The sequence below is a fragment of the Elgaria multicarinata genome, chromosome 13, assembly GCF_023053635.1.
Source record: "Elgaria multicarinata webbii isolate HBS135686 ecotype San Diego chromosome 13, rElgMul1.1.pri, whole genome shotgun sequence".
NCBI lineage: Eukaryota > Metazoa > Chordata > Lepidosauria > Squamata > Anguidae > Elgaria > Elgaria multicarinata.
In genome coordinates, this window is record NC_086183.1 from 11,575,352 (window position 1) to 11,602,117 (window position 26,766).

A 26,766-nucleotide genomic window follows, 5' to 3' on the forward strand; every position below is an offset into this window, starting at 1 on the left:
TGTCATGCTAAACATAGAGGGAGGTGAGGAAGAAGGCGACGAGAACAGTTACACATACCTGAGCTTCGTTTCAGTAGAGGATGCAGACTGTAGAGTTGTGCCAAAGGCTTTATGGAAAAGGGTACGGTTTGAGGAGGGCATTGAAGAGAGGAAGAATGTTCAAAAACATTCCTACCCAACTTGGCTTTTCTTTTTCTTTTTGCCTTGATATACAAAACCATGGGGAAAATGTAAGGGTGGTGTCTTCTTCTCTTGTAATTCCTTTCTTTCCTTTATTAGTAAGCATGTATAGAGTTCTCATGTCTAATTTGAAGTGCTTCCTTTACTATGAGTTTGGAATGGGAGTTTTGGATGATTAAAAAAAACCCACTTAATGATGATTCATCCTCTATATGATGTGGGTTGCATTTTCACTTTACAGATGAAGAGGCTAAATAGTGTCTGAAAGCTCCACAGTGAGTTAATGTTACTGGGTTTTCCATTTAGAATTTTGGGGGCATGTGCTTTGTGTCACTTTGAAATTTCTCCCCTGCTTCAAGTGCAAGTATGCTAGAAGGCTGCTACAGCTTAGGAATTTTCATAAAAAGCTAATGCAGAGTAAATGAGTGTGTGCTAGATTTGGTTTAAATTCTCACTCAGCCATGAATCTTATTGGGTGACCTTGGCCCAATCTCTCTGTGTGTATGTGCCAGATTTCTTCCCTGCAATTCTGAAATACTACAGCTAGATGTGTCATTTCTGGTTCTATGGGTTCTACCTTTGGGGGAAATTTCAAATGTATACCATGGAATCCAAGGTGAATAAGCAGTTCTTGGTTTTCCCAAACAGCGCAAGACGTCTAAATGGTAGGGAACAATTTCTCTTAATCAGGGTTACCCCATGGTTTTGTTCATATGCATCTTACCTTGTCAATGAGGGGGTTGTAGTGCTCTTTATTGAATGTCAAGCTAATATGGCCCATTACTCCTCTGTTTATTACTTAGAACTAAGCAAAAATATGTGAGCTTTTCTGAAAGCATGATTCCCAATGGCTTTATTTCGACGTAATGCTAAACCATGGTCAGCATTATGAAAATGAGCTGCAGTAAGCCTTAGGATTGTGTGCTTCCCCTCCTCCCCATTCCTTCTCCAGTGCAGACGCAAAGAAGCTTCTACATCATAAACCATAATTTGTTCCAACAAACCATAGTTAAGTTTAAGCACGTTTTGGGGGTTGGATGTAATGCTAAACTGTGGTTAAACTAAAATGGAAGTGGAAGCTGTTCTGGAAGAGAAAGGAGGCATGTGAGCCTGGGGCTCGGTGCAGCTCGTTTTCATAATGCCAAATGATTATGTTTGAACACAGCCAGTCTTTCAGCCATTGCACTGAAGCCTTGAACACTGTTGTAATAAAAGCAAATGGGTAGCAGCCAATCACCCCTCTTTGTTTTAAAGTTATTCTTGTTTTAAACCTGGCAGTGTGAACCTAAAAAGTTACTTGATCATTTCTTTGGAACCTCAGATACCTTTAAAACACACGCGCACACACACACACACACACACACTGAAATAATGTCTTCCCTGTGCCACAAACACAACACTTCTTTCTTTTTTTGAGCAGAAATCTAATTTCTTCCTTTCATTTGTCCATGATCCCATCTGGGTTCAGCTGTGGGGAGCTGATGGAAACTGCATCTGTGCATTTGCCAAGCTGCATTAAATCTGTGTGTTGTTGGTGAGAGCTTTCATCCGTTTGGTGGCTTCAGGTCCCAGGGGTTCAGTGGTCTCTGTCCTCTTGACTAGCTTGAGCGTGGCAGGGTCCAATAGCAGAAGCGGCAGGAACAGCTGCTGCTTCTCCTTGGATTGCCTAGGAAAGCAGTCTTGCCGTCTTTGTACAGGAGCCCAGCCGCCAAACAATAGTTTGTGCTTTCAAGGCCATGTGGAGAGTCACGTGGCCCGTTGCTGTTGCTGCTTGGGGCCCTTACCCATCTGTTCTCTCAGCTCTTTCTGGGTTATCAGGCGCAGGTCCAAGTTCTCTGAGGCAGGCAGCCTCCTGGTCAGAGATTACGAAGCGCTAACCTTCCTGGCAGGGGTGGTGTGGCTTTGCTTTTATGCAGATTAGCCATGTGCTTCTCACTTAAAGGCGTTTAGAGGAAAAGACATTTCCTGTGTTTAGCTCTCAGTGGGTGGTTCCTGGCTTTACTGTACAGGGACTGCAGGGTTGGGGCCTATGAACTCGGAGCACGCCGGAGAGGGATTACAGTACACTTGCCCCCCTTCCCATTCCACCTCCGCTGCTACGTCACCACAACACAACCACTCGTGCTCTCATAGTGTTGGTGTCATTCATTCAGTGCCAAGATTGCTTTAAAAAATTCCCTTGGCCCCAGTTCAAACAGGAGTACAGCTGGGATGTGTTAGATTTTAGGCAGTCTGCCCTCAATTTGAGATGAGTTATAAATAGCTGTGCTGACTTCCTTAACTAGCACACTCTGAGGTAAAATGCAGGTTAATTACTGTGGGAATCAATTAGGGCTTCTCTCCGTTAAAGAGCCAGCAAGACTCTTTTTTAAAAAAAACTTTATTTTTTTTTTATTATTATTATAAAGCAGATGACAAATCCGGTCAGGAATAAATTCCAGATCTGAGGTGGGTTTTTCATTTTCTCCATAATCCGAGGGATAGAATTCTGCTTTGCCTTTAACGCACACAGCCATTTTACAAGTGCTTCAGGATTCTTGTTTTCTCTCTCCGTTTCTACAATTAAGTGTAGTAATACCTATAATCTTGAACAATGAAGTGCTTTATATTAGTGTCTCTTTGCTTTATTTCGCTATCAGAAACTGAATTTGTGGCACTGTCATAACAGGCTTTTGCATCTAGAAAACATTTGCTTTGTTTTGTTTGAGATCACTCGCCCTCAAAAAGTAATAGCGCTGCCAGTTATATGGCTACAAGGCAGCCACTTTTTTCGGACTACTGTGCAAATGTGGATTGGGAATGGGGAAAGTGACAGTGGCTTCCTCCAGGAGGAGGCCAGACTGCGCAACTGTTAAGCACAGACTCTCCTTTAGCATGCCACTGCAAAGCCATGCTTCCGGTAGCATTTTGTAAGTCTCAAAAATATCCTATGTATAGTGGTGCCTGAACATGAAAAGCTCACCACAGGTAGAGAATGAGTGCACTCCTTTGCTTTAAATCAGATTTCCAGCAGCCTCTGTGTGCTTGATGGTTATATAAATTGCCCCTAACAAGTATTGGGGGAGGAGGCGTTCATATCCGCATTGGAACAGCCTGTACCTCTTTTAGAAGAGGCCGCATTGTGTTTGGAGTCTACAAAGTTTAACCTGCTCTGTTTGCATGTGTGTTAAAATGCATTGCTCAGGGGTGATGGAAGAGAGAAATGCTGCTTCTAAAATATTTAAGCTACCCCTTGTGCCTGACCGCCAAGTGGCATTTCACAGGATAATTGCAGTCTCTCCAGGGTTGCTTCAGTTTACGCCTTTTTGTATCAGGAAAGGTATAGAAATTGGTGCCTTTGCTCTTCATGGAATGTAGATGTGCATTTGACCCATTGGGACAGATTAGCAGCTGTGCGCAAGGAGAACAAGTTTGAAGATGTGTGTGATGGTCAGTACTCTCATTTTGTTCTGATTTGGGTTTTTGGAAAGTGCTGTGGAACCAGCAATTCTGAGATTGCTTGCAATTTCTTTGAATATAGGTGAGTTGTAAGCAGGGGGTCAGGGTTTCAATGATCAAGGAGCAGTGCCTTCCTCTGTTATGTGTGTCTGTGGAAGGCCCTTTAGTGTTTGAAGTGTAATCATGGTAATCTATTCCTGTGGTTTCCTCTTTGAAAGGATTTCCTGTGTCAGTCCAAAAAAGAATCTCAAGCTCTTTGCAGTCAGGGTTTGGTATTTCCTTATTTTATCCTGAAGTATTCTTGCAAATGAACTGGTATCACATTTTCCTCTCAATGGCAGTTTCTGTCTCTTGTAAAATATCGGAGGGTATATTGAGCTCTGACAGCTCTTCCTCACGTCAATGTTTAGTGATCAACATTAGTTTCACATCTTATTTATTTATTATTACATTTATATCCCGCCTTTTTTCCTCCTTTTTATTTTATCCTCACAACAACAACCCTGTGAGGTAGGTTGGGCTGAGTGTGACTGATCCAAAGTCACCCAGTGGGTTTCCATGGCTGAGTGGGGACTAGAACCCGGATCTCCCGACTCCCAGTCCAATACTTTAGCCACTACACCACACTGGTGAAGAATAGAGAATTCTAGTGCAAGAGAGTGGTGGACTGTAATGGAACATCTGAGGAATGGCCAACACATATCATTACTGTAGTTTGTGAACCAAACTTTAATACCTGGAAACTTTTAGACCCCACACCCCCAACCCCACACCCCACAAATCTACACAGGATTTGTACCTGTGGGTTCCATGTTGCATATTATTTTTCCAGATTTTAAAGAAGGCAAGATGGTGTTGGCAGAAGATGTCCTTCCCAAAACCACCAGTTGAGATAATTGGACCTGTTCAGGTGTAACCCTGGCAAATCGTGGGTTAATTCACAATTTGCTGGAACACTTGCCACAATCAGGCTGCTTCCAATTTGAATATGTGACTTCCGATTGGCCCAATCATAGTTTTTTTCCTGATGTGTGAACTTGGACAGTATGGGTTATTCATGGGTTAAACAACCCAGAGTTAACCTAAGAACTAATTTTACATTAGGGGTAGGAAACCTGTTGCCCTACAGATGTGTTGGAGTGCAGCCCTCATATGCCTCAGCTAACAAGGACAGTGATTAGGATTTTGGGAGTTGTAGTCCAAAATATGTGGATGTACATCAATAGCATTAATTTGTTACATTTCTATACCACCCAATAGCTGAAACTCTCTGGCATTTATATAAAGACAGCATCTAAACCACTCCTTGGAAATCTAAAGCTGTCAATAACCCATCTTTTTAGCATCATACTGACTATATTGTACACAAGTGTGAGGAAAGTACCGTGTATTAATATGTTCTCCTAAAAGCCATTTGCTTGCCTTGCAGGAGGAATCTTGTTTTCTTAATTTGCTTTTCAGACCCCAAAATTTAACTTCTAGTCAAATGGAAAAGTTGCTCTGTTTTATATGATATGCAGATACATTAGCAATCTAGAATACTAAATAACATCTAAGAACACTGGAACGTTATGCCAGTTTGTTGCCAAACAGACCTCTTGAATGTTGGAAAGATGGTGATACCTGCTTAATAGGAAAGAGCTGGAATATTTATTTGGGAGCCTGAGGAAGGAGCAAATTGACTGACAATGGGGGTTAGATAACAACGGTAGCCGAAATTTAATAAACGTAATTTTGCTTTAGGATTTGCTTTTACTTTGTATTTATGTATGCTATGTGTAACCTCTTCCTGTATTAGCAAGTGTGCCTCTACTTAAAACACACTGGCCAACTAAGTAGAACTGAGTGCTTGTACTGTTGTAAACCTATTAGGACTGGATGGATTCTACACAGCCATGGGCATTTTGAGTAAGACCCTGTCTGATGTGAATGCAGCAGAAAGATTACTTTTGAGTATGGTCTTCAGGTGGAAACCACTCCTTCCCTCCCTCCTGTGAGATTTGAGTTATCTCGTAGGACTGTAAATTCTGGAGTGATGAGGATGAGGATAATGAAAGGTTTCTTTTGTACAGACTAATTTAATAAGGTGGTTGTATGAAAAACGTCTGCATAATTGCTTATCTTATCTTTTCTTACTTGTGGGATGAAACTGTTTCATGATCTTAGAACTTCCTTGACTTTCAGTGCTGGAAAAAAATAGGGAATATATTTTTGTTGTGAAGAAAAATATATATTTATAATTCTAAACTTCCAGGCATATATTATTGTAGTAAGGTAACTTACTCCAGAGCTGTACGTTTTCCCCAGAGCAGGTAGTAATATACTATGATGCCTATGTCTCAGTTGGTCAAGAGTTGGCTTTTCTTCTGCCTTCTTAGTTTGCTGGTGAATGTTAATTGGTTGGCAACTTTTTCTGGTAGTAAAAAGTGTGTGTGAATTTTGCCGTGTGTCTGTTTGAAGTGATATTTCAGTCCTTTGTGAGTAAGAAGTTACATCATTTGGATAGTTTCTTACGAATGTAACAAATATTGCTATTTTATTTCCTAGCCATCCAGCCCAATGGATCAGATGGGGAAGATGAGACCTCAGCCTTATGGAGGAAACAACCTATACACACAACAGCAGGGACCTCAGTCAGGCCAACAGCAAGGCCATGGATATCCAGGACAGCCATACGGGCCACAGACTCCCCAGAGATACCCAATGGGAACTCTAAGCAGGACGCAAGCTGCAATGGGCAGCGTCTCTTATGCACAGCAGGTAAAGCGAAATGAACGTCTTTTAAAAGTGCACTCCTCATTAATCGTATGCTTACCTTCATAAACTGGTAGTAGATGCTTAAAACCTGAAATAGGATAAAACGGTTACTGTTTTGCGTAAAACAAGTGACCACATCCCAGCGTAATGAGCAAGGGTACCTGATGTTCCTTTATGATGTAGTGGTGCCACTAGATCAGCTTGTCATGCTGACTGGGGATGATGAGAGTTGTGATCCCAACACATCCCCCCAGGTTGGGGAAGCCTGTCCTAGGTAAACAACCAAGAGGTGTGTGCGGTTTTTCGTTCTGTTTCTGCACTGTACTCTAACCAGCCGTGATGGTATCCTAACCTTCCAGAGGTGGTTTGTCGGCTGCCTCTCCCTGAGCTCCAGTCCTTTGTTCAGCACCTTCCTGATCTGCTGCTCTTTGTGTGTGTGTTTTCTCCCTTGTATATAGATCCCTCCGTACGGACAGCAGGGCCCGAGTGGATACGGGCAGCAGAGCCAGACTCCCTATTACAACCAGCAGAGTCCTCATCCCCAGCAACAGCAGCAGCCTCCCTATGCCCAGCAGCCACCATCTCAGACCCCCCACGCTCAGCCTTCTTATCAGCAACAGCAAGCCCAGTCTCAGCCGCCACAGCTTCAGTCATCCCAGCCCCCATATTCCCAGCAGCAGTCCCAACCACCACATCAGCAGTCTCCATCTCCGTATCCTCAGCAGCCGGCCGCAGCCCAGCAGCAGCATCCACAGAGTCAGCCTCCCTACGCTCAGCAGCAGTCACAGTCACCCTACCAGCAGCAGCAGCAGCAGCAGCAGCAGCAAGCTCAGCAGTCTGCTACCTCGGCGCTTTCCCAACAGTCGGCATCTTACCCTCAGTCCCAGTCTCAGCAGCAGTCGGCGTATTCTCAGCAGCGCTTCCCACCTCCACAGGTAGGACGTCTTCCGTCTGCTAGCCGGTCTTTACATGGCCAGCCGCGGAACAAATTTGCTGTATCTCTTAGGAAAACAGTGCCGTTACGGTAACCGATGAGACTCGGTTGTGACCTTTCCACGCTTGCGTAGGCTCTTTCTGCTTTTAATGCAGAGGTAAAAATGCAGAATGGCAAGGGGCCAAGTGGCCATCAAGATGTGTAAAAGCATGAAGTACCGTTAGCTGCAAACTCCAGTTGGGTCAGACCTTCACACACCCCACCAAACCGAACACAGCTTTATATAGCCTTATATGCCTCCCACCAGGAAGTTCAATAAAGCACCTTCTTTTGCTTTCAGTTTGTAACTGCATAAACAGTGGGGTTTATGCCAAGGTATATGGGATACCACAGATCATGGATGGCCTGAATTAGATATATTATTACATCCGTATCCCATCTTTCCTCCAAGGAGTCCACATGGTTCTTTTTTCTTCTCTTCTTCCTCCCCACTCCCATTTCAGCCTTGCAAACAACCCTGTTAGGCTGACAGGTAATGGCTGACCCAAAGTAACCCATTGTTCTTCATAAGGTGGAGTGGGAATTTGAACCTGGGTCTTCCTTGTCCTAGTCTAATATTCTATGCACTACACCACACTGGCTGTCAAAAATGGGACTTTAGATTACATGAAATTTGGATGTAAGCAACTGGACAAATAGCAGATAAAAGCTAAGGTGCTTGTCAGAACGAAGATGCTCATCACAGTTACTAAAGAGGAGAGAGGTAATGAGGGTGTGTGTGTGTGTGTGTGTGTGTGTGTGTGTGTGTGTGTGTTTGTTGAATGTAAAACCATGTTGAAGGAAAATGAAACAGGAGCCTAAAGAGCTCAGAGCTCTTCTGTTTCAAAATCCCCTGCGTGTGTTTTGTGCAGCCCTATGGTGCTGACCATGGGAAGCATAAGAGAGAGTGGAGGAAGGCTAGCACCTCAGCCCAGCAGTTTTCTGCACGATTGAGACAAAGGTCTGCCTTGGGTCTCTTTCCATGCCTTCAGTTTAACGCCAGAGGTGTGGAAAGATCTGGACAGAGTTGTTGCCTCCACTTTGTCTCACTGGTAGGGAAAGGAAGTGGGCTATGGGCCAGGGAGCTAAGTGTCTGAGCACTTACCATGTTTCCAAGCACAAGGAATGGCAGAGTGCTTGTGGGAGCAGCTAGTCTTTGCATTCTCTCTCCCTATCTCTTTGCAGAGACAGAGAGCTGCCCAAGAGCCCCTCCTGTATTGCTCATCTGGGAAGCACAGCAAGGCAATTTAGGGTATCCGCTAGCTAGAGCTTAGAGGCATCTGATTGCCTCTTGCCTTAAAGAGCCAGTACTCTAAAAGTCACAAGAAAGGTGCAAAGTTGACCACTTCTCACCTGATCCTGGCCCTCTCGATTGCATATGCAACTGTGTTTGGTTGGCTGTAGCTCTGGAAAGTTTGCTCCTTAGGTGCTTTTTCAGGGCAGTTAACCTGTAGCTGTAGCAGTCACAGGAAAAAGACTGAAGTCATGAAAGTGCTTACAAGACAAACTCTTCAGTGGGGCATGAGAATTGCTGTTATCATCCTTCATTCATGATTCAAAGGCAACAATGCATGCTGCTATTGACAGTTGTAATGAAACTACAGCCATCATTTGAGGCAGTTGATTGGAGCCAATCATGGAGATACAACAGTTTTTCACTTCTTATGGTCAGTGCTGTGAACCAGAGTGAGGATACAATTGCTTTCCTGTTGTTTTTTTTAATTGGACTGGTCTCTTGCATTCTAGGAGTTATCACAAGACTCATTTGGGTCCCAAGCATCATCTGCTGCCTCAATGGCTTCCAGCAAAGGGCAAGAAGATGTGAATTTGAATCTTCAGTCAAGACCCTCTAGCTTGCCGGTGAGTCTTGAAAATGGCTTAGGATGAGATATTAGAGGCACATCAGGATATTCATTGTGTGCAGCGTTCTAGATGGAAATGAAAAAGGAGGACTTCCATGTACTGTAGAACCCTGAAAACCCACCCCCAAATATTCTAGAATACCAGTCAAATTCCTACTTAGGCTATAGTAGTATGCCTGACATTTAAGAGATTATATATGCTGAAATCTCTGCTATTGCTTGCTCTTGTAGTAAACTCTTGTCGGCACATGTTCTAGTAGAAATTGCTGCTGTGTTGTAAGCGGGTTTTTTTTTGCTGCTGTTGATTTAGCTGCTTCTAGGGCTTCTGAAATCAACTGGTTGATGAAGTCAACAAGGCTGACCTGATTTTCAGCAGATGGGAAAATCTGCTTTGTACCTTCAGATGCTGGTCAGCTATTGCCTCTAAGCCTCGCATGTCCTGAAGCCATTTGCTAGATACCTGGTCCTGTTATTTTAGTCAAACACTAGCCTTAAATATGGTGGGGAGACTGAGGGTTTAAATTTTTAGTGGTGGTCCAATTCATTTTTGGTGGCCATCAGTGTACAGTAGTGGGTGATGTAATAGATCATACATAGAACTGCCTATTTATGGCCGTTGCTATATCTTGTGTATGTCTCATGAGGGGGATAATTAGTAGGCTAATGACTTCATATGTATAGCTCTTCCCTGTTCCTGAAAAGACAGCCTTTTCGTAGTGTTTGGAAAAGCTATTTAGTGCCTTGGCCCAGCGCCAAGCTGCTCCTCAAGAGACTGCCCCCAGCAGGCTCAAAGGGGAGTTTGAGCCGCTGACCTAGAATTGGTTGCTTCCACTTCGGCTCGAGTGTGTGGCTTTCAGAGTCATGCGCCTCTCAAATTTGCCGTTGCATGAACAAAATGCCAAGGAACTTGGTGCATGGCAGAAACTGCGCTTACTATATGTTTACAAGATTTATTAGATCCTCCTTAAAGAGGAAGTCAACATGCAACAGCTCAGTAAAAGTCGTATTAATAAAAAATACATATTCTTGAGTAGTATGGGATGTAGTTCTTATCCTCCAACCCTGAAGTGAGGGAAGTTGTAGAATCGAATCATGCCTGCTGTGAAATGAAAACAAGCTTGCTGTTAACACCATTACTGGGGGAGGGGGGTTAACTCCTCAGACCCTGATCAAAGAGGAAGTGTTCCCCTTCCGTGATGAGCTGTTGTCCTTCATGTCCTTCCATTTGACCAGACTTTGGGTCTTCGCTTTCTGTAGGCTTTGCTGCTAAAGCGAGTGGAGAAATTGCTCTAATGCTGAACTGGCATAGTGGGTAGCAGTTTCATTCTGTCCTGCGGTGACTCTGCCTTCCAGTCCTTTCTTTGGCATTTGTTGGAATTAAGTTGCTTTATAGTGGACTGACCCTTGTTCAGAGCAAAGTAAGCATGTTTTCAAATTTGAAAACAACAGTGGAATGTTGTTTCATGCAATCTGCTGAAATTCAGCTTCTTTAAGGGTGGGGTTATTAGAAGGCCTCTTACCTGTGTGACTAAGGCTTGGACAGACGAAGTCCTTAGATGCTCTACAAAGTGTTAATATTTATTAGGGATTTGAGATTTTCTATCTGGCTTCTTCGGACTGAGCTTGGCAGTTTCTTGCATTCTCCCAACTCAGCAGTCTTCAAGTTCTTTAGATTTTAGAACACAAAGTGCAAGAAAACTGGGTGTCCACAGATGTTGTCAGGCATTGGTAACCAAACCAAACTCCTACCTGCCAAGAGCTCTCCCTTCCAGTGCTATCCTAGGCAGAAGTCAATCCCACTGTGTGCAGTAGGGCTTACTCCAATATCACTGCAGTCTTATGCATGCTTACCTGGGAGAAAGCCCCACTGGACTTAGTGAGATTGACTTCTGAGTAGAGATCCATAGGTTTGGGCTGTTGGTTTCTGACTTTATACTGTACATTTGTGAAAGGTCAGGGCAATGCCCTGCTCCACACCCCGCAGCTCTAAGTTTAGCACTGGAAAAGCAGGCTGACAGGGTCCCGCAGTTTCGGCATCGGAGGATCTTGGAAGTTGGGGGGCTGTAGCTCAATGGTAGAGCCCATGCTTAGAATGCACAAGGAATCCTGCTTGAGACCCTGGAGAGCCGCTGTAAGTCAAGTGTCGACAGTACTGAATGCTGGGCTATACAGACCAGTGGTCTGTCTCAGAATAAGGCAGCTCCCTATGTGCGTATGAAGCTCAGTGTAAGGACCCTGCCTGCTCCTTCACTCTAGCTCCAAACCTGGTGCTAGGATTTGTTTGAGCACTTGAAGTAGTTCTGCTACCCACCTCCCAAACGTGTCCCAGCTTTTCCCTCTGACCAGAAAGGCTGGGGTCTGTAGGCAGTAAACGCACACTTTGGAGTCCTTCTGTAACCCGGTATCCAAATGGTCAGCTTCAGCTTCCTCTTCAGCTGACCATTTGGATCTTCCCTGTAGTGGTTGTGTTGAGGTTTAGAGTCCTCTGAAGCTCAGCACAACTGAGGGGATTGTATCTCTCCCCTCTCCATCTCCTGTCGGGTGGGAGTGACGAGGCTTACTATGGTGAGGATGGCGAGTGGGATCATGGAGGTCTGCATGTGGGACCCACCTAATACGTCCAGTTTTCTCTCTGCCTTTCTCTTGCTCTCTTACTCCCTTCCTTTAAATTTAACCCAAAATAAGTACAAAAAAGGAGACGATGCTGCTGGTGTGACCCACCTGAGGTCAGGGCATGACCCACTAATTGAAGGCCTCTGCTCTAACTTGTACATCTAATTTCCTAAAGCCACGAGTTAATCCAGAAATCCTTTGTCATGGCCGGCTTCACATCTGGCTGTTTCGTATATGAAGGACTATTTTCCCACACACCCACCTTTACTGATAGGTATTGTGAGCCCTCAGTGTGTAGGTGAAAATGTTGCTTGCATCAATTGCAGGTTGTGCTCTGTATCCTGTGCACTCCCTTATTCAATCTGTCCTGTTCAGTATTTTTTTATTATTATTATTTATTTATATAGCACCATCAATGTACATGGTGCTGTGCAGAGTAAAACAGTAAACAGCAAGAATGTAAGCATAGGCTTACGTTCTAATAAAATCATAATAAAACAATAAGGAGGGGAAGAGAATGAAAACAGGCACAGGGTAGGGTAAACAGGCACTGGGTAGGGTAAAACTAACAGTAAAAGTCAGAACAAAATTTTAAAAGCTTTAGGAAAAAGAAAAGTTTTTAGCTGAGCTTTAAAAGCTGTGGTTGAACTTGTAGTTCTCAAATGTTCTGGAAGAGCGTTCCAGGCGTAAGGGGCAGCAGAAGAAAATGGACGAAGCCGAGCAAGGGAAGTAGAGACCCTTGGGCAGGCGAGAAACATGGCATCAGAGGAGCGAAGAGCACGAGCGGGGCAATAGTGTGAGATGAGAGAGGAGAGATAGGAAGGAGCTAGACAGTGAAAAGCTTTGTAGGTCAACAGGAGAAGTTTATATTGGATTCTGAAGTGAATTGGAAGCCAATGAAGAGATTTCAGAAGTGGAGTTACATGGTCAGAGTGGCGAGCCAAGAAGATGATCTTAGCAGCAGAGTGGTGAACAGAAACAGAGTGGTGAACAGTGGTGATCAGTAGTCAAAAGCTGAACCTTGTCCTTGGAAATACCACTTGCAGGTTATGCTCTATATCCTGGGCAACAGCCCTATTAAATCTGACTTGTTCAGTAGCCATGAGCTGAGCCTTGTCCCTGTTCTTCTCTTAGCCCTGCTCAGTTGGATGGCAACTGAATGGTGCAGTACAGACATAGCACAGCCCAAAGTGAATTTGCCTAAAATGTGGGCAGAGGCATATACTTCAGCAATTCTAGAAGACCCAAGAGCATATCTGTCTGAACAAGCACTGCAGTATTTGTGATCAGACTTTGTGGGAGGCTGCATCCCAGCAATTTAGGGAAACCCCTGGATTAGGGCTTCATGATTATGACCAGAAGTGAATATTTTGCAATTTCCTGTTTTTCTTTATACATACTCTTGTTCATCTTGAAAACTTTGAGTATTCTATTCAGTTCCTTGTATTTAAAGCCCTGTTCTTTCGGAAGGGTCACTCTTGAGAAGAGTGTGTGCGACAGCAACCTAACGTGCGTCACCTAAAGTGACCCACCTGCCAGCATATTTTGTTGCCATAAATGCTACTTTCATCACACCTCTTCACCTCTAGCTTGACACCTCTAAAAAGGCTGGATTTAACACACACATGTCTTGTTGCTCTAATTTAAAGGAATAATTTATTTGGTTGGCAGTGTTCTAGGAGCACTTAACTGTTCTGAGTGATGATATAATCTGCTAGCAGTAATACGCATGGTAAAATATTGGGAACAATAAAAATAAGGTCAAGATGTTGACTAGGCTAGAATAACTTTGCCACAGCTCAAAATATGATGAAACTATCTTCACTAGATGTCAAGAAAGAACAGTCCTAATTGCCATGTTGACACATCATAGTTCTAATATAAATGGTCAGATGCACTAGTTGGTATAGTGAAGTGGTATGATTTTTATTGCTACGATCTGATTTATGCAGAGACTAGGACTACTCTTCTTTACATTTCTGGTAAGACGATAGGATGTTCTCATATTTCTTTTCCTGGCTCCACTTCTATGATATTGAGCAGCATGTGATTTAACAACCTGATGAATATTGTCTGTTTGGGTATACAAAAAGGGGGATACAAAAGGGTCTGTGGATTGCTCAGGCTGTACAATGATGCAACACTTCTGAGTGGGCAATGCCAGTGCAAGGAGGATGTATAGACCACTTCTGACTTCACATATCTGTGTTCCAGAAATTGCCATTCTGCTGTTGAGTATCTCTTGGCAGAGTGGTGACGTTGCACAGAAGTCAACATTTTTTTTTACTGCCCATCTTTGATTCATTGGACCCATGCATCTTGGCTATTGGTTGGCCAATAAATTCCCCATTCTGAGAACTTTGGCTTTCATATTGGTGGCTTAAAACATTTCTATCTTGCCTTTCCTTAAGAGTTCAAGGTGGCTAAAATCACTAAAAATATATATGAAGACCCATAAAAACCTGGGCAGTTATTCAATAGAATAATTGAAATGCTTTTTTTAAAAAAGCCTGGTGTACATAATAACACATCTGATTTCTTAACCATGGCTAAGCAATTGGGAGTGCACCTTGAGATCACATTCTCCCTCTCCTCTTGGGAGTCCAAATTTCACTCTTTAATTGTGGTTAATTGCAATGGCACCAATACTGACTGTGGATGAGGCTAATTAAATGTTGGAATATGTGGACTGGATTCAGTATGCTCCTTTTACTGTACTGTTCCTAGTATATTTTTGGCACCCTTGCAAATAATAGACAATAGTATTGATTTAGTGCTTCAAAGTGTTCCAGATTTTTGACATTCGTTTGTCTTAATTCTTACAACAAACCTGTAAGGCTGTGTTTTTTATTACGTTCATATAACATGTGGGTGGGGGAGCTGAGGCTGAAAGATGGCCTTAGACAATAAGAACATAAGCAAAGTCACGCAGGATCAAACCAAGAGTCCCACAAGCAAGCAACAGCACCCTCCTGCCCATGTTCCTAAGCAACCGGTGTCTATAGGTACATTGCCTCTGATACTGGAGGTAGCTTATAGCCATCAGGACTAGTAGCCATTGATAGACTTCTCCTCCATGAATTTGTCCAATCCCCTTTTAAAGCCACCCACATTGCTGGAGATCACTACATCTTATGGAAGTGAATCCCATAGTTAAACTCTGTGCTCTGTGAAACTAGTAGCAGAGGTAGGATTTGAACCAAGTGCTTTGTGATTCATAGCTCAGTCCTTTGGCCTCCGTGCCACACAAGCTATGATGAACATCGCTGCTGTTACAACACTTAACAGTGATGCAGAGCAGGAGGAATTTGTATTCTGGAAAGGAGCAAGCAAGGGCGAGGGTGTGATCCTGCAGTCTACCATGGTTAAGTGAATTCTGACTGTGCTTACTAAGTTTTTTAAATGTCCTTTGTTGCATAGACATTTTTTCAGACTTGATAGCATAAATGTCAAAGGCTTAGAAACCAATAATAGTCCAAATTAGGGATGACTGAGATGCAATTTGAACCAGGGACTTCCAGGTCCTGCTGGAAATAAACATGTATGTGTGGTTCATCTTGACATTTCTGATACAGCCCTATTTGTAGAACAAAATGTCCACCTCTGTAACTAACCCACATCAATTTATTTTGTTTGAATCATCTCTTCTATTACTCATGTACATGTAGATTCATTTTCAGCATGAAGAAACTATTTCTAGTCTAATGCTACATCTGTACGTACTGAATAGATAGCTTTTGCTGGTTTGCTGGGTTTGCTGCTGAAATTATCACAACCGTGGACATGCTGTGCTGCTAAGCCGTGTCCTGAACCACAAGGAAGTATACTGTTAAACTTTAAATGTAACTGAAACAAAAATATTTTTAAAGTGTCAGTGGACTTTAGCTGTGCTAATTCGATGTAACCACCGGTTTAAATGTTGCCTGCACTGGACTCTGTTGCTAATGCTGTTTAAAGCACTGTTGTATCCAAATAACTTCCCTAGGTAATAGTTTGAAAAATTAGTTTGAAGTCTCCTTCAAATTCATTTACATTAGAATTGTACTAAATATAAACTTACCTATAGGAGGACAAGGATAGTATCTAAAGTGTGTGTAAGCAAATAATCCTTGTTGTATTGAACATTCATATTATGAAGTGTGTTGTTGTTGTTGTTGTTTAAAAAAAGAGTACCTTGTCTTATGCTCTAGGAGACTTCCCAATAATGGTTAGGTGTGGATAAGTCTTATTAATTAATATTTGAAGTGGTTTTTCTTTCTGCATTCAAGCTTGGCAGCTGAACACCAAGACATGGCAGATAGTCATCTGACACTTTGAAACCATATTGCATTCTTGAAGGGGAATTGTGAGGCTGTTCTGGGAATGTATCGGTTGTCTTAATTAATTGAAATCTGAATTTGCACTTGCTAAAAAGCCCCTTCTTGAGATCAGGTTAAGAACGGTGGTGGCTGTGCCTCTGTTGCATTGGTGCAAACCATTTGGTGTCCTGTATTCAATCAACAGTGATGCACCAACACTGTAACAGTATCCAAATAGTCTTAAATGCAGGAACTGTGACATACCCACTACAGCTGTGTAACTCTTCTACCAATCATGTCATTCCCCAGGCAATGGTCCTGCAACTATGCATGCAAACACAGCAACACCTACCTTGCATGGTTTCTGATGTGCTTCCCGCACCCCTGTAGCCTTCACTGACATGGGCTGAAACAATTGCCTTGTCTTTGGGATTTCAAATCTGATGCTGTAGTTTAGTGGAATGCTTCACTATAAAGTTCTGCTTCTGGTAAATGGTGTTATGATGTGCCACCACTGGGAACTTGCGCACATCCATGCCTCATACCTTCACATTATAGCCCTTATTGCAACTCCAGGCTATTCTTCTGCTCCCCATGAACAGAATCTGAGTGCAAAATGGGAGTTTCTGGCCAGTGACCTGGTCTGCCTTAACAGTGGCATGCATTTGCCTATATAATTCCTGGACCCCTCTGCCTCAAGATTATAGTGGATTCTCATGGACAGCTTGAGTTAATCATGTGTCCATACCAAACCTCACCTTTATCTTCAGATGCTAAGGTGTGGGGCTTTATGCAGCTAGGCCTTCTGCATGTCTTATCCGGGCATCAGTCTGCTCCCCATTTCACAGATGGGAATATAAACCATAAGCATGTACCATAACAAGGAGCTAACCCAAATCTTGGACTAGGGAGTGTGTCTTCTGTCCCAAAGTTTTGGAATCTGTGGTGAGCCCTTCTTCAGATACTGTAGTGGTAAGTGCTACTTCTTTATAACCAGAGAGTGTCATTCAACAAGAGCAGTTTATGCATATAGGGAAGTGTCTTGAAATAAAAGCCCAGCAACCATCCCTATAGACCACCTTTCCCCAACCTGGTGCCCTGCAGATATTTTGGACCACAACTCCCAGTATTCCAAACCATTGGCCATGCTGGGAGTTGCCATCCAGATGTTTTAGACTACACCAGGTTGGGGATGGCTGCTATAGACCTGGTCTTTGGAATCCTAGAACTCAGAATTGATTGTATCTGTACTTGAAGCATATAATAGCATATAGTGGTAGGCTAAGCGGTAACCCATCTCACCATACTTACATCTCAGCAGATTGAGAACATGAAAAAATGCTGTAGTTGCAGGCTTTCACCACCCTCATTTTTGAAGGTAAAGACACTTTCACTTCTTGTATTTATTTATTACATTTTTATATCGCCCAATAGCCGAGGCTCTCTGGGCGGTTCACAAAAATTAAAGCCATGAGGAACATGATAAAACAACCAATAATCTAAAAACCCAAATACAAAATACAATATAAAAAGCACACTTGTACCAATTCTGTCTGCAGAAATTGTAGGTTCCAGGACTACAGCCTGGTCTATAGGGCTAAATTGCCAGTACATGGAATCGGTATAAATGATGCAAACTCCACATATTTGCATAACTTTGTAAATTTTAATAATTCTGCTTGCCATGTGTTTGAGCAAGAAGCTAAGCAGGGCCCTGAAGTTCTACCCGTTGCCACTGGAAATTTCAGTCACTCAACGTAGCTTCTGAGATTTCACCAGGCATTGCTCAAGCACTTTCCATCTCGTCATCAGTGTCGTAAGGGCTCAACACTTGCATTTTTTTTTAAAAAAAAGGAGTGTCTCAAAGTTGCTTTTTTGTCAAATACCACATATCTGCGCTTATTTGCACAGAATCATGGTATACATATAGCTCAGCAAATACGAATGCATTGCATGGCCCAGCCATAAATACCAGCAATTGTTCACCTCCAGTAGTTGCAAAGATGATGTTCAAGAAACTGTGTGTCTCAAGTTCAAAATGGGAGATTTTGAACTTGACTGACCAGGCTTTGGGTATCAAGCATAACTCTGATATGCCAACCCTATTTCAACTTCTGTGGAAGACCATTACGAGATGCATCAGCACTGTTTTATGTTTAAAGATTTATTGACTAAAACTGGTCAGTCCTCAGCCGTTTCAAGCTTGCTGCTCTTAAAGGGGAAAACAAATGCTTTTGAGGCTAACTAGAGGAGCTAATATAATTGTGCTCATGTGTTTTTGTTGATACCCAAAGTTTCTGCAAAAAAAGAGAGGCCTGCTCTCTTCAAATTTGTATTTGAGCTATGAATTTTGTCATTTGCTTAGATTATGCAGCATGGACAAAATATACTTCTTAATGTGGTTCTAAGCCCTCCCTTTCCCTCCGTTTGTAATGTGGAACTGGGCCCAGCAATTCATAAATTCATGGGAAAATAATATCTGCTTGCTAATTATAACTTGTCTAGGCATTGCTCTAAATGGTCCCACAGTACACAGTGCCAAAGATCCATATGGCGTTTGACGGATCAGTGCCTCCCAAATTGTTCTGGCAGAAAGGTTCCTATAAGAGCTGGCTGTTGAATGACTCTGCTCATTTGCATGGGAAGACTAATAGCAAAACAAACTATGCGTGTGACTACCCACATCTTATTTTTTTATTTCTCTGGAGCCCAATCCCTTTCTCAGCTTTAATAAAAACAACAGCACACAAGTAGCCTTTCTGCATTCGAACAATGTGTTCTAAAGCCACTAGCAAATCTCTCACTAGGAATCTTAGCGTCATTCCAGTGACATGATTTCTGAGTGTGACCTGCTTCTTGGAACTGATCTGCCGTTTGTCCATGTGGCACTCCCCTGGCTCCCACTTCTGAACGAAGTGAGTCTAACCTGGTGCTCGGAAGGAAATTCCCCACCCCCCACGGCTGTGTCAGTCATGGCCGTTCCGAGCAGCGCAGAAGGCTGTGTGCCTGATTCTCTCCGAAGGGGCAGCCAATCAGGGCCTGCCTTATAAATCATGCTGCTCTGAGCCGCTGATGCAGTTTGCTGTCCCTGTGCTTCGTGCAGGAGGCCGTGTTTGCAGCAGATCACTCTATGCTCGATCCGGGGCCCGTTTCCTGTTTCTATTCTAGTCATTGGTGGCTCAGCATGGCTTCCTGCCTGTATACGTTACAGATTCCCCTGATGGGAGCTTTTGTTTTCTTAGGAACAATTTCGGTTAGAAAATTAACTGAAATATGAAGCCAGCTGCGACTTGGAAGGGAACTGATTAGACAAGAGGCCCAGGCCCTCTAAGCAGTACTGGCATTTCTTTCTTGTTCTGCTTTGAGCCCAGCTTCTGTAAGCAGGGTAGGCTGGTATTCAATCAGAAAACTGCTAGAGGATACCCAATTCTGAACTTGGATTCCCAAGAGTGGCTGTTTCTTAATCTTGTATATCCACTGAATTAGAAGAGCCACAGCGGTGTTGTTGCTTGCCCCATATAAATAAGCTAAATCAGTGCAAAGAGTGTTTGGTTGCTTTAATCCAAGAGCAGCCAGGGTGAGAGGAATGAGATTGAGAAAGAGGTGGATAAAAGACTAATTTTAAATTGGATTCTTTTACCTAACCAGCACCCAGGGTGATACACAATTCTGCCATTAAAAAAGTCACATCATAAAACACAGGAGCATAAATAAAATAAATTCTGAGATAACAATGAAAGGCAAAGTTACATAAGATCAGACTAAGGGTCCATCTAGTCCAGCACTCTGTTCACAATCGGCTGTCTACCAGGAACACACAAGAAGGATGCAGGTGCAAGAGCACCCTCCCACCTGTGTTCCCCAACAACTGGTGTATTTGGGCTGACGATAAAAACAACATCGAGCAATATTAAAAGCCTGGTGGAACAAAACTCTTTAAAATAAAATAGCCAGGGAACCATCCTTGCTTCCCTTGGGACATAATTCAACAATTGGGATACTCTAATTACCACAAGATGTAGTGATGGCCACCAATCTGGATGGCTTCAAAAGGGGGTTGGATAAATTCCTGGCAAAGGCTATCAATGGCTACTAGCCCTGATGGTTGTGTGCTATCTCCAGTATTCGAGGCAATAAGCCTGTGTGCACCAGTTGCTGGGGAACATGGGTAGGAGGGTGCTGTTGCACCATGTCCTGCTTGTTCATCCCTGGCCAATGGCTGGTTGGCCACTGTGTGAACAGAGTGCTGGACTAGATGGACCCTTGGTCTGATCCAGCAGGGCACTTCTTACGTTCTTATGCTATTGAAATTACCCTGTCCTTACAGTATCCACCAACCTAGCCTCTCTACATGATGGGACATATAATAGAACCTGTATTGATTGTAAATTATGAATACATCCATATGGTAGGAGGCAGGCCTTCAGATGCCCTGGTCCCAAACCGTTTAGAGGTTTATAGGTCAAAACCAGCACCTTGAATTATACCTGGAACCAAAATGGAAACCAGTGAAGTTGATCCAGGTCCATTATAATGTGATATCCAAAGTATGTGCTAGACAAAATGTTTAGCCGCAACATTTTGCACTAGCTGAAGTCTGAACAATTTTCAAGGGCAGCCCCAAGTAGAATGGGTTACAGTAATCTTAAGCGGAAGGTGATTAAATCAGAGATTGCTATTGTTAGAACTTCCTTCCTCAAGAAGAGGCGCCATTGTACAACAGCCAAAGCTGGCCATCATTGCCACCTGATCTGGCAGGAGCAGCACTAGATCAAGGAGCACCCCCAACCTGCGTATCTGATCTTTTGGAAGGAGTGCTGTCCTATCCAGAACAAGTGTACTCCTAACCATGGGTTATTATCTACTGACCAGGAGGGCCTCTGTCTTATCCAGATTGAGCCTCAGTCTGCTCACCCACATCCATCCCTCACTGCATTTAAGACTTCCACATCCTCCTTGGCGGCATCAGTTGAGAGGGAAAGCTAAAGCAGGCTATCATCAGTGCACTGATGAAACCCAACTCCAAATGACCTCCAACTGCTTCATGTTGATGTTAAACAGCATAGGGAATAAGTAGAGCCTTGAGGAACCTCAAAGGCCAGGGTGTCAAGCAACAGTTCTTCAGCACCATTTTCTGGGAACACTCAGCCAAATTGGATGGGAACCGCTGCAGAACAGTGCCCCCAAATTCTATATTGGTCAAACGTCCAATTCCAATATTCACAGAATTCTGTTTAATAACTCAATAAAATAGCATTGTTGGACTGAATTTAGTAATTTTATAAGCCCATTTAAATGTAATCCATGATCCTGTATTGCATCATTCCACAACATGATACTTTCCAGTCGTTTGGGACTACAATTCCCAGCATTTCTTACCATTGGCTCTGCTGGCTGGGGCTGGTGGAAGTTGTAGTCCAAGACATCTGGCAGGCACCAAATTGAGGAAGACTGTTCTATTGTATGTCCAATGCATCGCCTATCACCATCAAACACAATTAAAACTTGATTTTCTGTTCTGCACCCCTGCACACAGCTTCTATCTTTTTAAGCACAGTCGTTATAAATGGGGTACATAGAGGGCAGGTACTAGATTCGTTGTTAAGGTCTTGAAGATGGAAACCCGAAACTGGGAACCCGGTTACCGTCACTGAGGTTCCTTTGTTCAAAGGGTCCCCATTCTGCCCCCAGCTTTTGGACCAAGCCACTTTACGCAGAGTTAGCATTTCCTATTTCTTGAATACTGGAAATGACAAGGGAACTGCATATGTATTGTACTTCCCTATTTCTGCAAAGACCCATCCATTAGTGTCTGGTTCACTTGACCAGGAATGAAGATGCTCCTGAAGCTTGGAATGACAAAAAGTGACATATCTATAAATGACTTACCTAGCCACCTCTGACCTCCTGTGGCTAATAATTAGCGTGGCATATGACCAATGTGCCACAATAGGCTGGTTACCATAGTTACCCAGAGGATGTCTTGGGAATATGGCTGCTGCTTCTCAGCTAACCTGTTCCATCAAGGCCAGCAGCTTAATTTCAGTTCTGTGGCCTTGGAAGGTCCATCTGGTCAAAACAAAGCACAGACGAGATCCTTCATATCCAAACACGTTGTAGCATTCTATGTAGCAGGATGACCAATATTGTAAGTCATTTGAATATAATATGCCCCCAACCAAAGTAAAAAAGGACCAAATGTGCACAATCCAGCCATTCAATTAAAGAGAGAAATTAATTCCATGAAGCTTCATATGCTAAGGACCGTCTCCTCATACTTCAATGGATGATCATAATAATAATTTCATTTATTACCCGCCTCTCCCTCTGGATCGAGGCGAGAAACAACATGGAATACCAAATATTATAAAATACATAAAACTGATTAAAACATATAAAAACTAATACGTTATTAAAATAACAGCCAGCCAGACATCTTAAAATTCAGATGGGTAGATCAAGGTCAAGGTGGCAGCAGCGGCATTGGACTTAGAGGATGGGTGAGCATAAAAAATATTTTCAGATATTTTTGACTTCAGTTCCTAATATCTGAGCATTGGTCATGTTGTCAGGGGCTTCTGGGAATTGACATCCAAAACATCTGGAGATTTTCCTTCTGCCTATCCCTGCCTTGGAGAGGACATGGATGTTGAGGATGCCTCTTCTAAACTTATACCTCCCACCTACAAACCCCAGGTCTTTTAAGCCGTAAGAGGGCAGACTTCCTCAGAGCCTAATTCCACCTCCCCTTCCCAATTTTCATGGGTCTCTGCTTTTCAAAATGTCATTTGTTGATTTGTAATAAAAGTCAAAGAAGGGATGGTTTCAAAGAAGAAGTAGTATGACACATGTACTGTGACATTTTTCACAGGTCCCCACTTGTATTGAAAGAGCAGTGAAGACAGCAAAAGCTATTGCCATAGCAACTGCATATCCCCCCACCAAGCAATCATTTTTTATTTATAAAATTTCTGTTGCCTTTTCCAACAAAGCACTCAATAAAATCTTTTTTAAAAAACTACAACAACAACAATAAAGCCACCCTAAAATCAAGAAAACACAAGGCCAGCAAACTCTGTGAACTCAGGAAATGCTTTGGCAGAAAGAAAAAAGTTTTCACCTGACAGTGAAAGCTGCACAAGGAGGGATGGGGGCGGGGGGGAGAATCTAAATCCCTGTGGAGGGTGGGGGTAATTCTGTAGAGTTTGCACTACACCGTGGGAAAAGCCCTTCTCTAAACGCTCTTTGTTCTAGGTAGTATAAAAGGAGACCAAGCCCCTGCCAGATGACTTGGAGTATTCCTTCTCCCATTATGTATCATATCTCTTCACTAAGGTATTTGGGACCCAAGCCATTAAGAACTTTATAAAGCCAAGGTCCAGCAAGTTAAATAAAGCTCTGAAAAGAATAGGCATATAGTTGCCCTGCACTAAGACGAAGGTAACATTAGTTGCAACTCCTGTAAAATAATAATGAAAATCTAGCAGTCTGCTGTAGCTAAAGCTTCTAAACCATTTCCAGGGGCAACCTAGTTCCGGAGTGTTGCAGTATTCCAAGCGGATGTTTATCACTGCATGACAAACGAAAGGAAGATCCTGATCCAAGCGAAAGGGTTGCAGCTGGTTTAGCATCTGAGATGATAGTGTGAATCAAATATTAAAGTAGGATGCCCCATGGCTGAATCTCTTTTGGGGGAAAGCTGTGGTCCACTATTAGCAATGTCCTGACTTTCCCTCGGAGGTAATCAATCAATATGGATTTGAATCTCAGCCCTTAACCAACCTGTAATGGTGTCCAAGCACCTGTCCAAAGAACTGGCTCCTCCTCCTATATCTTCCACAATGAAAAGTAGAGTTGGGTGTCATTAGAATACTGATGACTCTAAAGCAGATAATCTCTCTCCCTGGTTCTATATAGATGTTTGTTTGTTTTTTTAAAAAAAATAGGACAAGATGAAACTTTGCCATATACTATAGGATAAATTCCGTGGGTTAGAGCTGTCGTCTCCTAATATAATCAAGATTCGATCATTTTTGTCTGTCTCTTCTGCCAAGACTCTTGTTCATGCATTGGTTATCTCTCGGTTGGACTACTGCAACCTTCTTCTCACTGGCCTTCCTTCTCACATCAGTCCGTTGGTTTCTGTTCACCACTCTGCTGCTAAGATCATCTTCTTGGCTCGCCGCTCTGACCATGTAACTCCACTTCTGAAATCTCTTCACTGGCTTCCAATTCACTTCAGAATCCAATATAAACTTCTCCTGTTGACCTACAAAGCTTTTCCTTCCTATCTCTCCTCTCTCATCTCACACTATCGCCCCGCTCGTGCTCTTCGCTCCTCTGATGCCATGTTTCTCACCTGCCCAAGGGTCTCTACTTCCCTTGCTCGGCTTTGTCCATTTTCTTCTGCTGCCCCTTACGCCTGGAACGCTCTCCCAGAACATTTGAGAACTACAAGTTCAATCGCAGCTTTTAAAGCTCAGCTAAAAACCTTTCTTTTTCCTAAAGCTTTTAAAACTTGATTTTGTTCTGACTTTATACTGTTAGTTTTACCCTACCCTGTGCCTGTTTACCCTACCCTGTGCCTGTTTGCATTCTCTTCCCCTCATTGTTTTATTATGATTTTATTAGAATATAAGCGTATGCGGCAGGGTCTCGCTATTTACTGTTTTACTCTGCACAGCACCATGTACATTGATGGTGCTATATAAAATAATAATAATAATAATAATAATAATAATAATAATAATAATAATAATAATTCCTCTGTCGTCGTTTGGTAAGATGGGAGCAAAGCAGCTACAAAAAACATGCCCTCATGGTTGTGGGCAACCCAGAAGGATTTGATGGCCAAGAATATCAAATCTGCCGAAAGTTGCACCCACAGGGTCCTGCTCTTCCTGTTGTGCTATAGACAAAGTTCGTCCATATGTGTCACTAAGGTGGTCTCTGCTATGAACCCTAACTAAAAACAGGTCAAGAAAATCTCTTTCTTCCAAGGAATCCTGGAGATGCTTCACCACTACCTGCCTAATCACTTAGAAATTGGAATTTCAATTAGTTTTGTTTTGTTTTTTTCATTGGATGGGTCGAGTGACACTGATAGCTGCTTTTGCAGAAAACCTCTTTAATGATACTCAATAACATTTGGCTCAATTGTTCTTCTAACTACCGTTCACCAAAGGTCAGTTAGGCAGATGGTTGAATGCATTTCTCCAAAGATTTTGTCCATTTCTTCAGGCAATCGTATTTGAAACAGATCCCATGAAATTAGACATTGAACATTTCTTATAACAGGCATTGTGTTAATAGTGTCATCCAAATCAGAATGGATGTGAGCAATTGTGTCAGATAAGGGCATAATCCTATGCATGTTGGACATAAAAAAAGCCTGACAACCCCCAGCATTCCCCAGCTAGCAACAAACCATGGGTTAACTGCTTGGTTGTTTAGCCCCTAAACAACCCAGTGGTCTAGGTTCAGATATCATGCTCAGCAGGAGCTGGGTTCTGAGTAAAAGCAGAAGAGGCCCTCTCCCACTCGTGGAGAACAATCCATCAGTTTTTAAACCAATGAGTTTCATACATGCAACGAGGTCATAGTATCTGAGTTTGGAAATCATGCAGCAATTTCTCAATCGGGGTTGAATATTCAACCCATGTTTTGCCTCTGTTAAGTACAAACTTTTGCCTCAGTGTCTTTGATCATTCCCTGCAGCTCAGAACATAAATGTGATTCCCTAACTTAGAATACTAGGGAGCAGTGTCTGTGTTAGTGTTGTTTTCATACTTTTAAACTTGAATGTGATTGACACAGTCTGTATTTTTTACATTTCCTTTCCTTCTGACCTCCTTGCATATATATTAGGGTGGCCATACGGAAAAGAGGACAGGGCTCCTGTATCTTTAACAGTTGTTGAGAAAAGGGAATTCCAGCAGGTGTCCTTTGTATGCACACAGCACCTGGTGAAATTCCCTCTTCATCACAACAGTGAAAGCTGCAGGAGCCCTGCCCTCTTGACCAGATACAAAAGAGGGCAGGGCTCCTGCAACTTTAACTGTTGTAATGAAGAGGTAATTTCACCACGTGCTGCATGCCTACAAATGACACCTGCTGAAATTCCCTTTTCTGTACAACTGTTAAAGATACAGGAGCTCTGTCCTCCTTTCCATATGGTCACCCTAATATATATCAAATACCCATACGTGTCTATACCTGCCAACATAGGTTAACACTTATAAAGCCTTATGCTGCAGTACATTTGTTGGTCGTCAGTGGGCCACTGACTCCATGATTAACCCTCTAGAAACCTGGGGATTACGGTGCTCAGCGCAATTGGGTTAGCAGTTGTCTCTTTGATTTCCTTCCTCCTCTTAATGGACCCCTTCCTAGCTTATCTTGGCAGACGACAGTAACACAAGCAGCTTCCCAGTTTGAGCCAGGTCTCCACTTCCTTTGTGATGGATGGCAACAGCACTGTTCATCTGAGAGGCAGCGCTAGTGCCCCTGTGGCAGGTAGCAAAGGACGGCTTCAAGCTGGAGCAAGTCTGGGTCACTCCTGGCAGGCTTTCTCAGAACATTGCAAGAGACCAGCTGGATAAGAATTGCTGCTGGCACCAGGCTCTTAACTACTCTTGGCGAGATG

At 43.0% G+C, this 26,766-nt stretch overlaps 1 protein-coding gene across 1 annotated transcript in view; it reads left to right on the forward strand.

Moving 5' to 3' along the window:
- ARID1A (AT-rich interaction domain 1A) overlaps positions 1 to 26,766 on the forward strand; it is an 89,434-nt gene that overhangs the window by 23,014 nt on the left and 39,654 nt on the right. Inside the window, exons 2-4 of the mRNA XM_063140670.1 lie at positions 6,166 to 6,378; positions 6,834 to 7,310; positions 9,095 to 9,208. Coding sequence (XP_062996740.1) covers positions 6,166 to 6,378; positions 6,834 to 7,310; positions 9,095 to 9,208 — 804 coding nt within the window. The remainder of the gene's footprint in view (positions 1 to 6,165; positions 6,379 to 6,833; positions 7,311 to 9,094; positions 9,209 to 26,766) is intronic.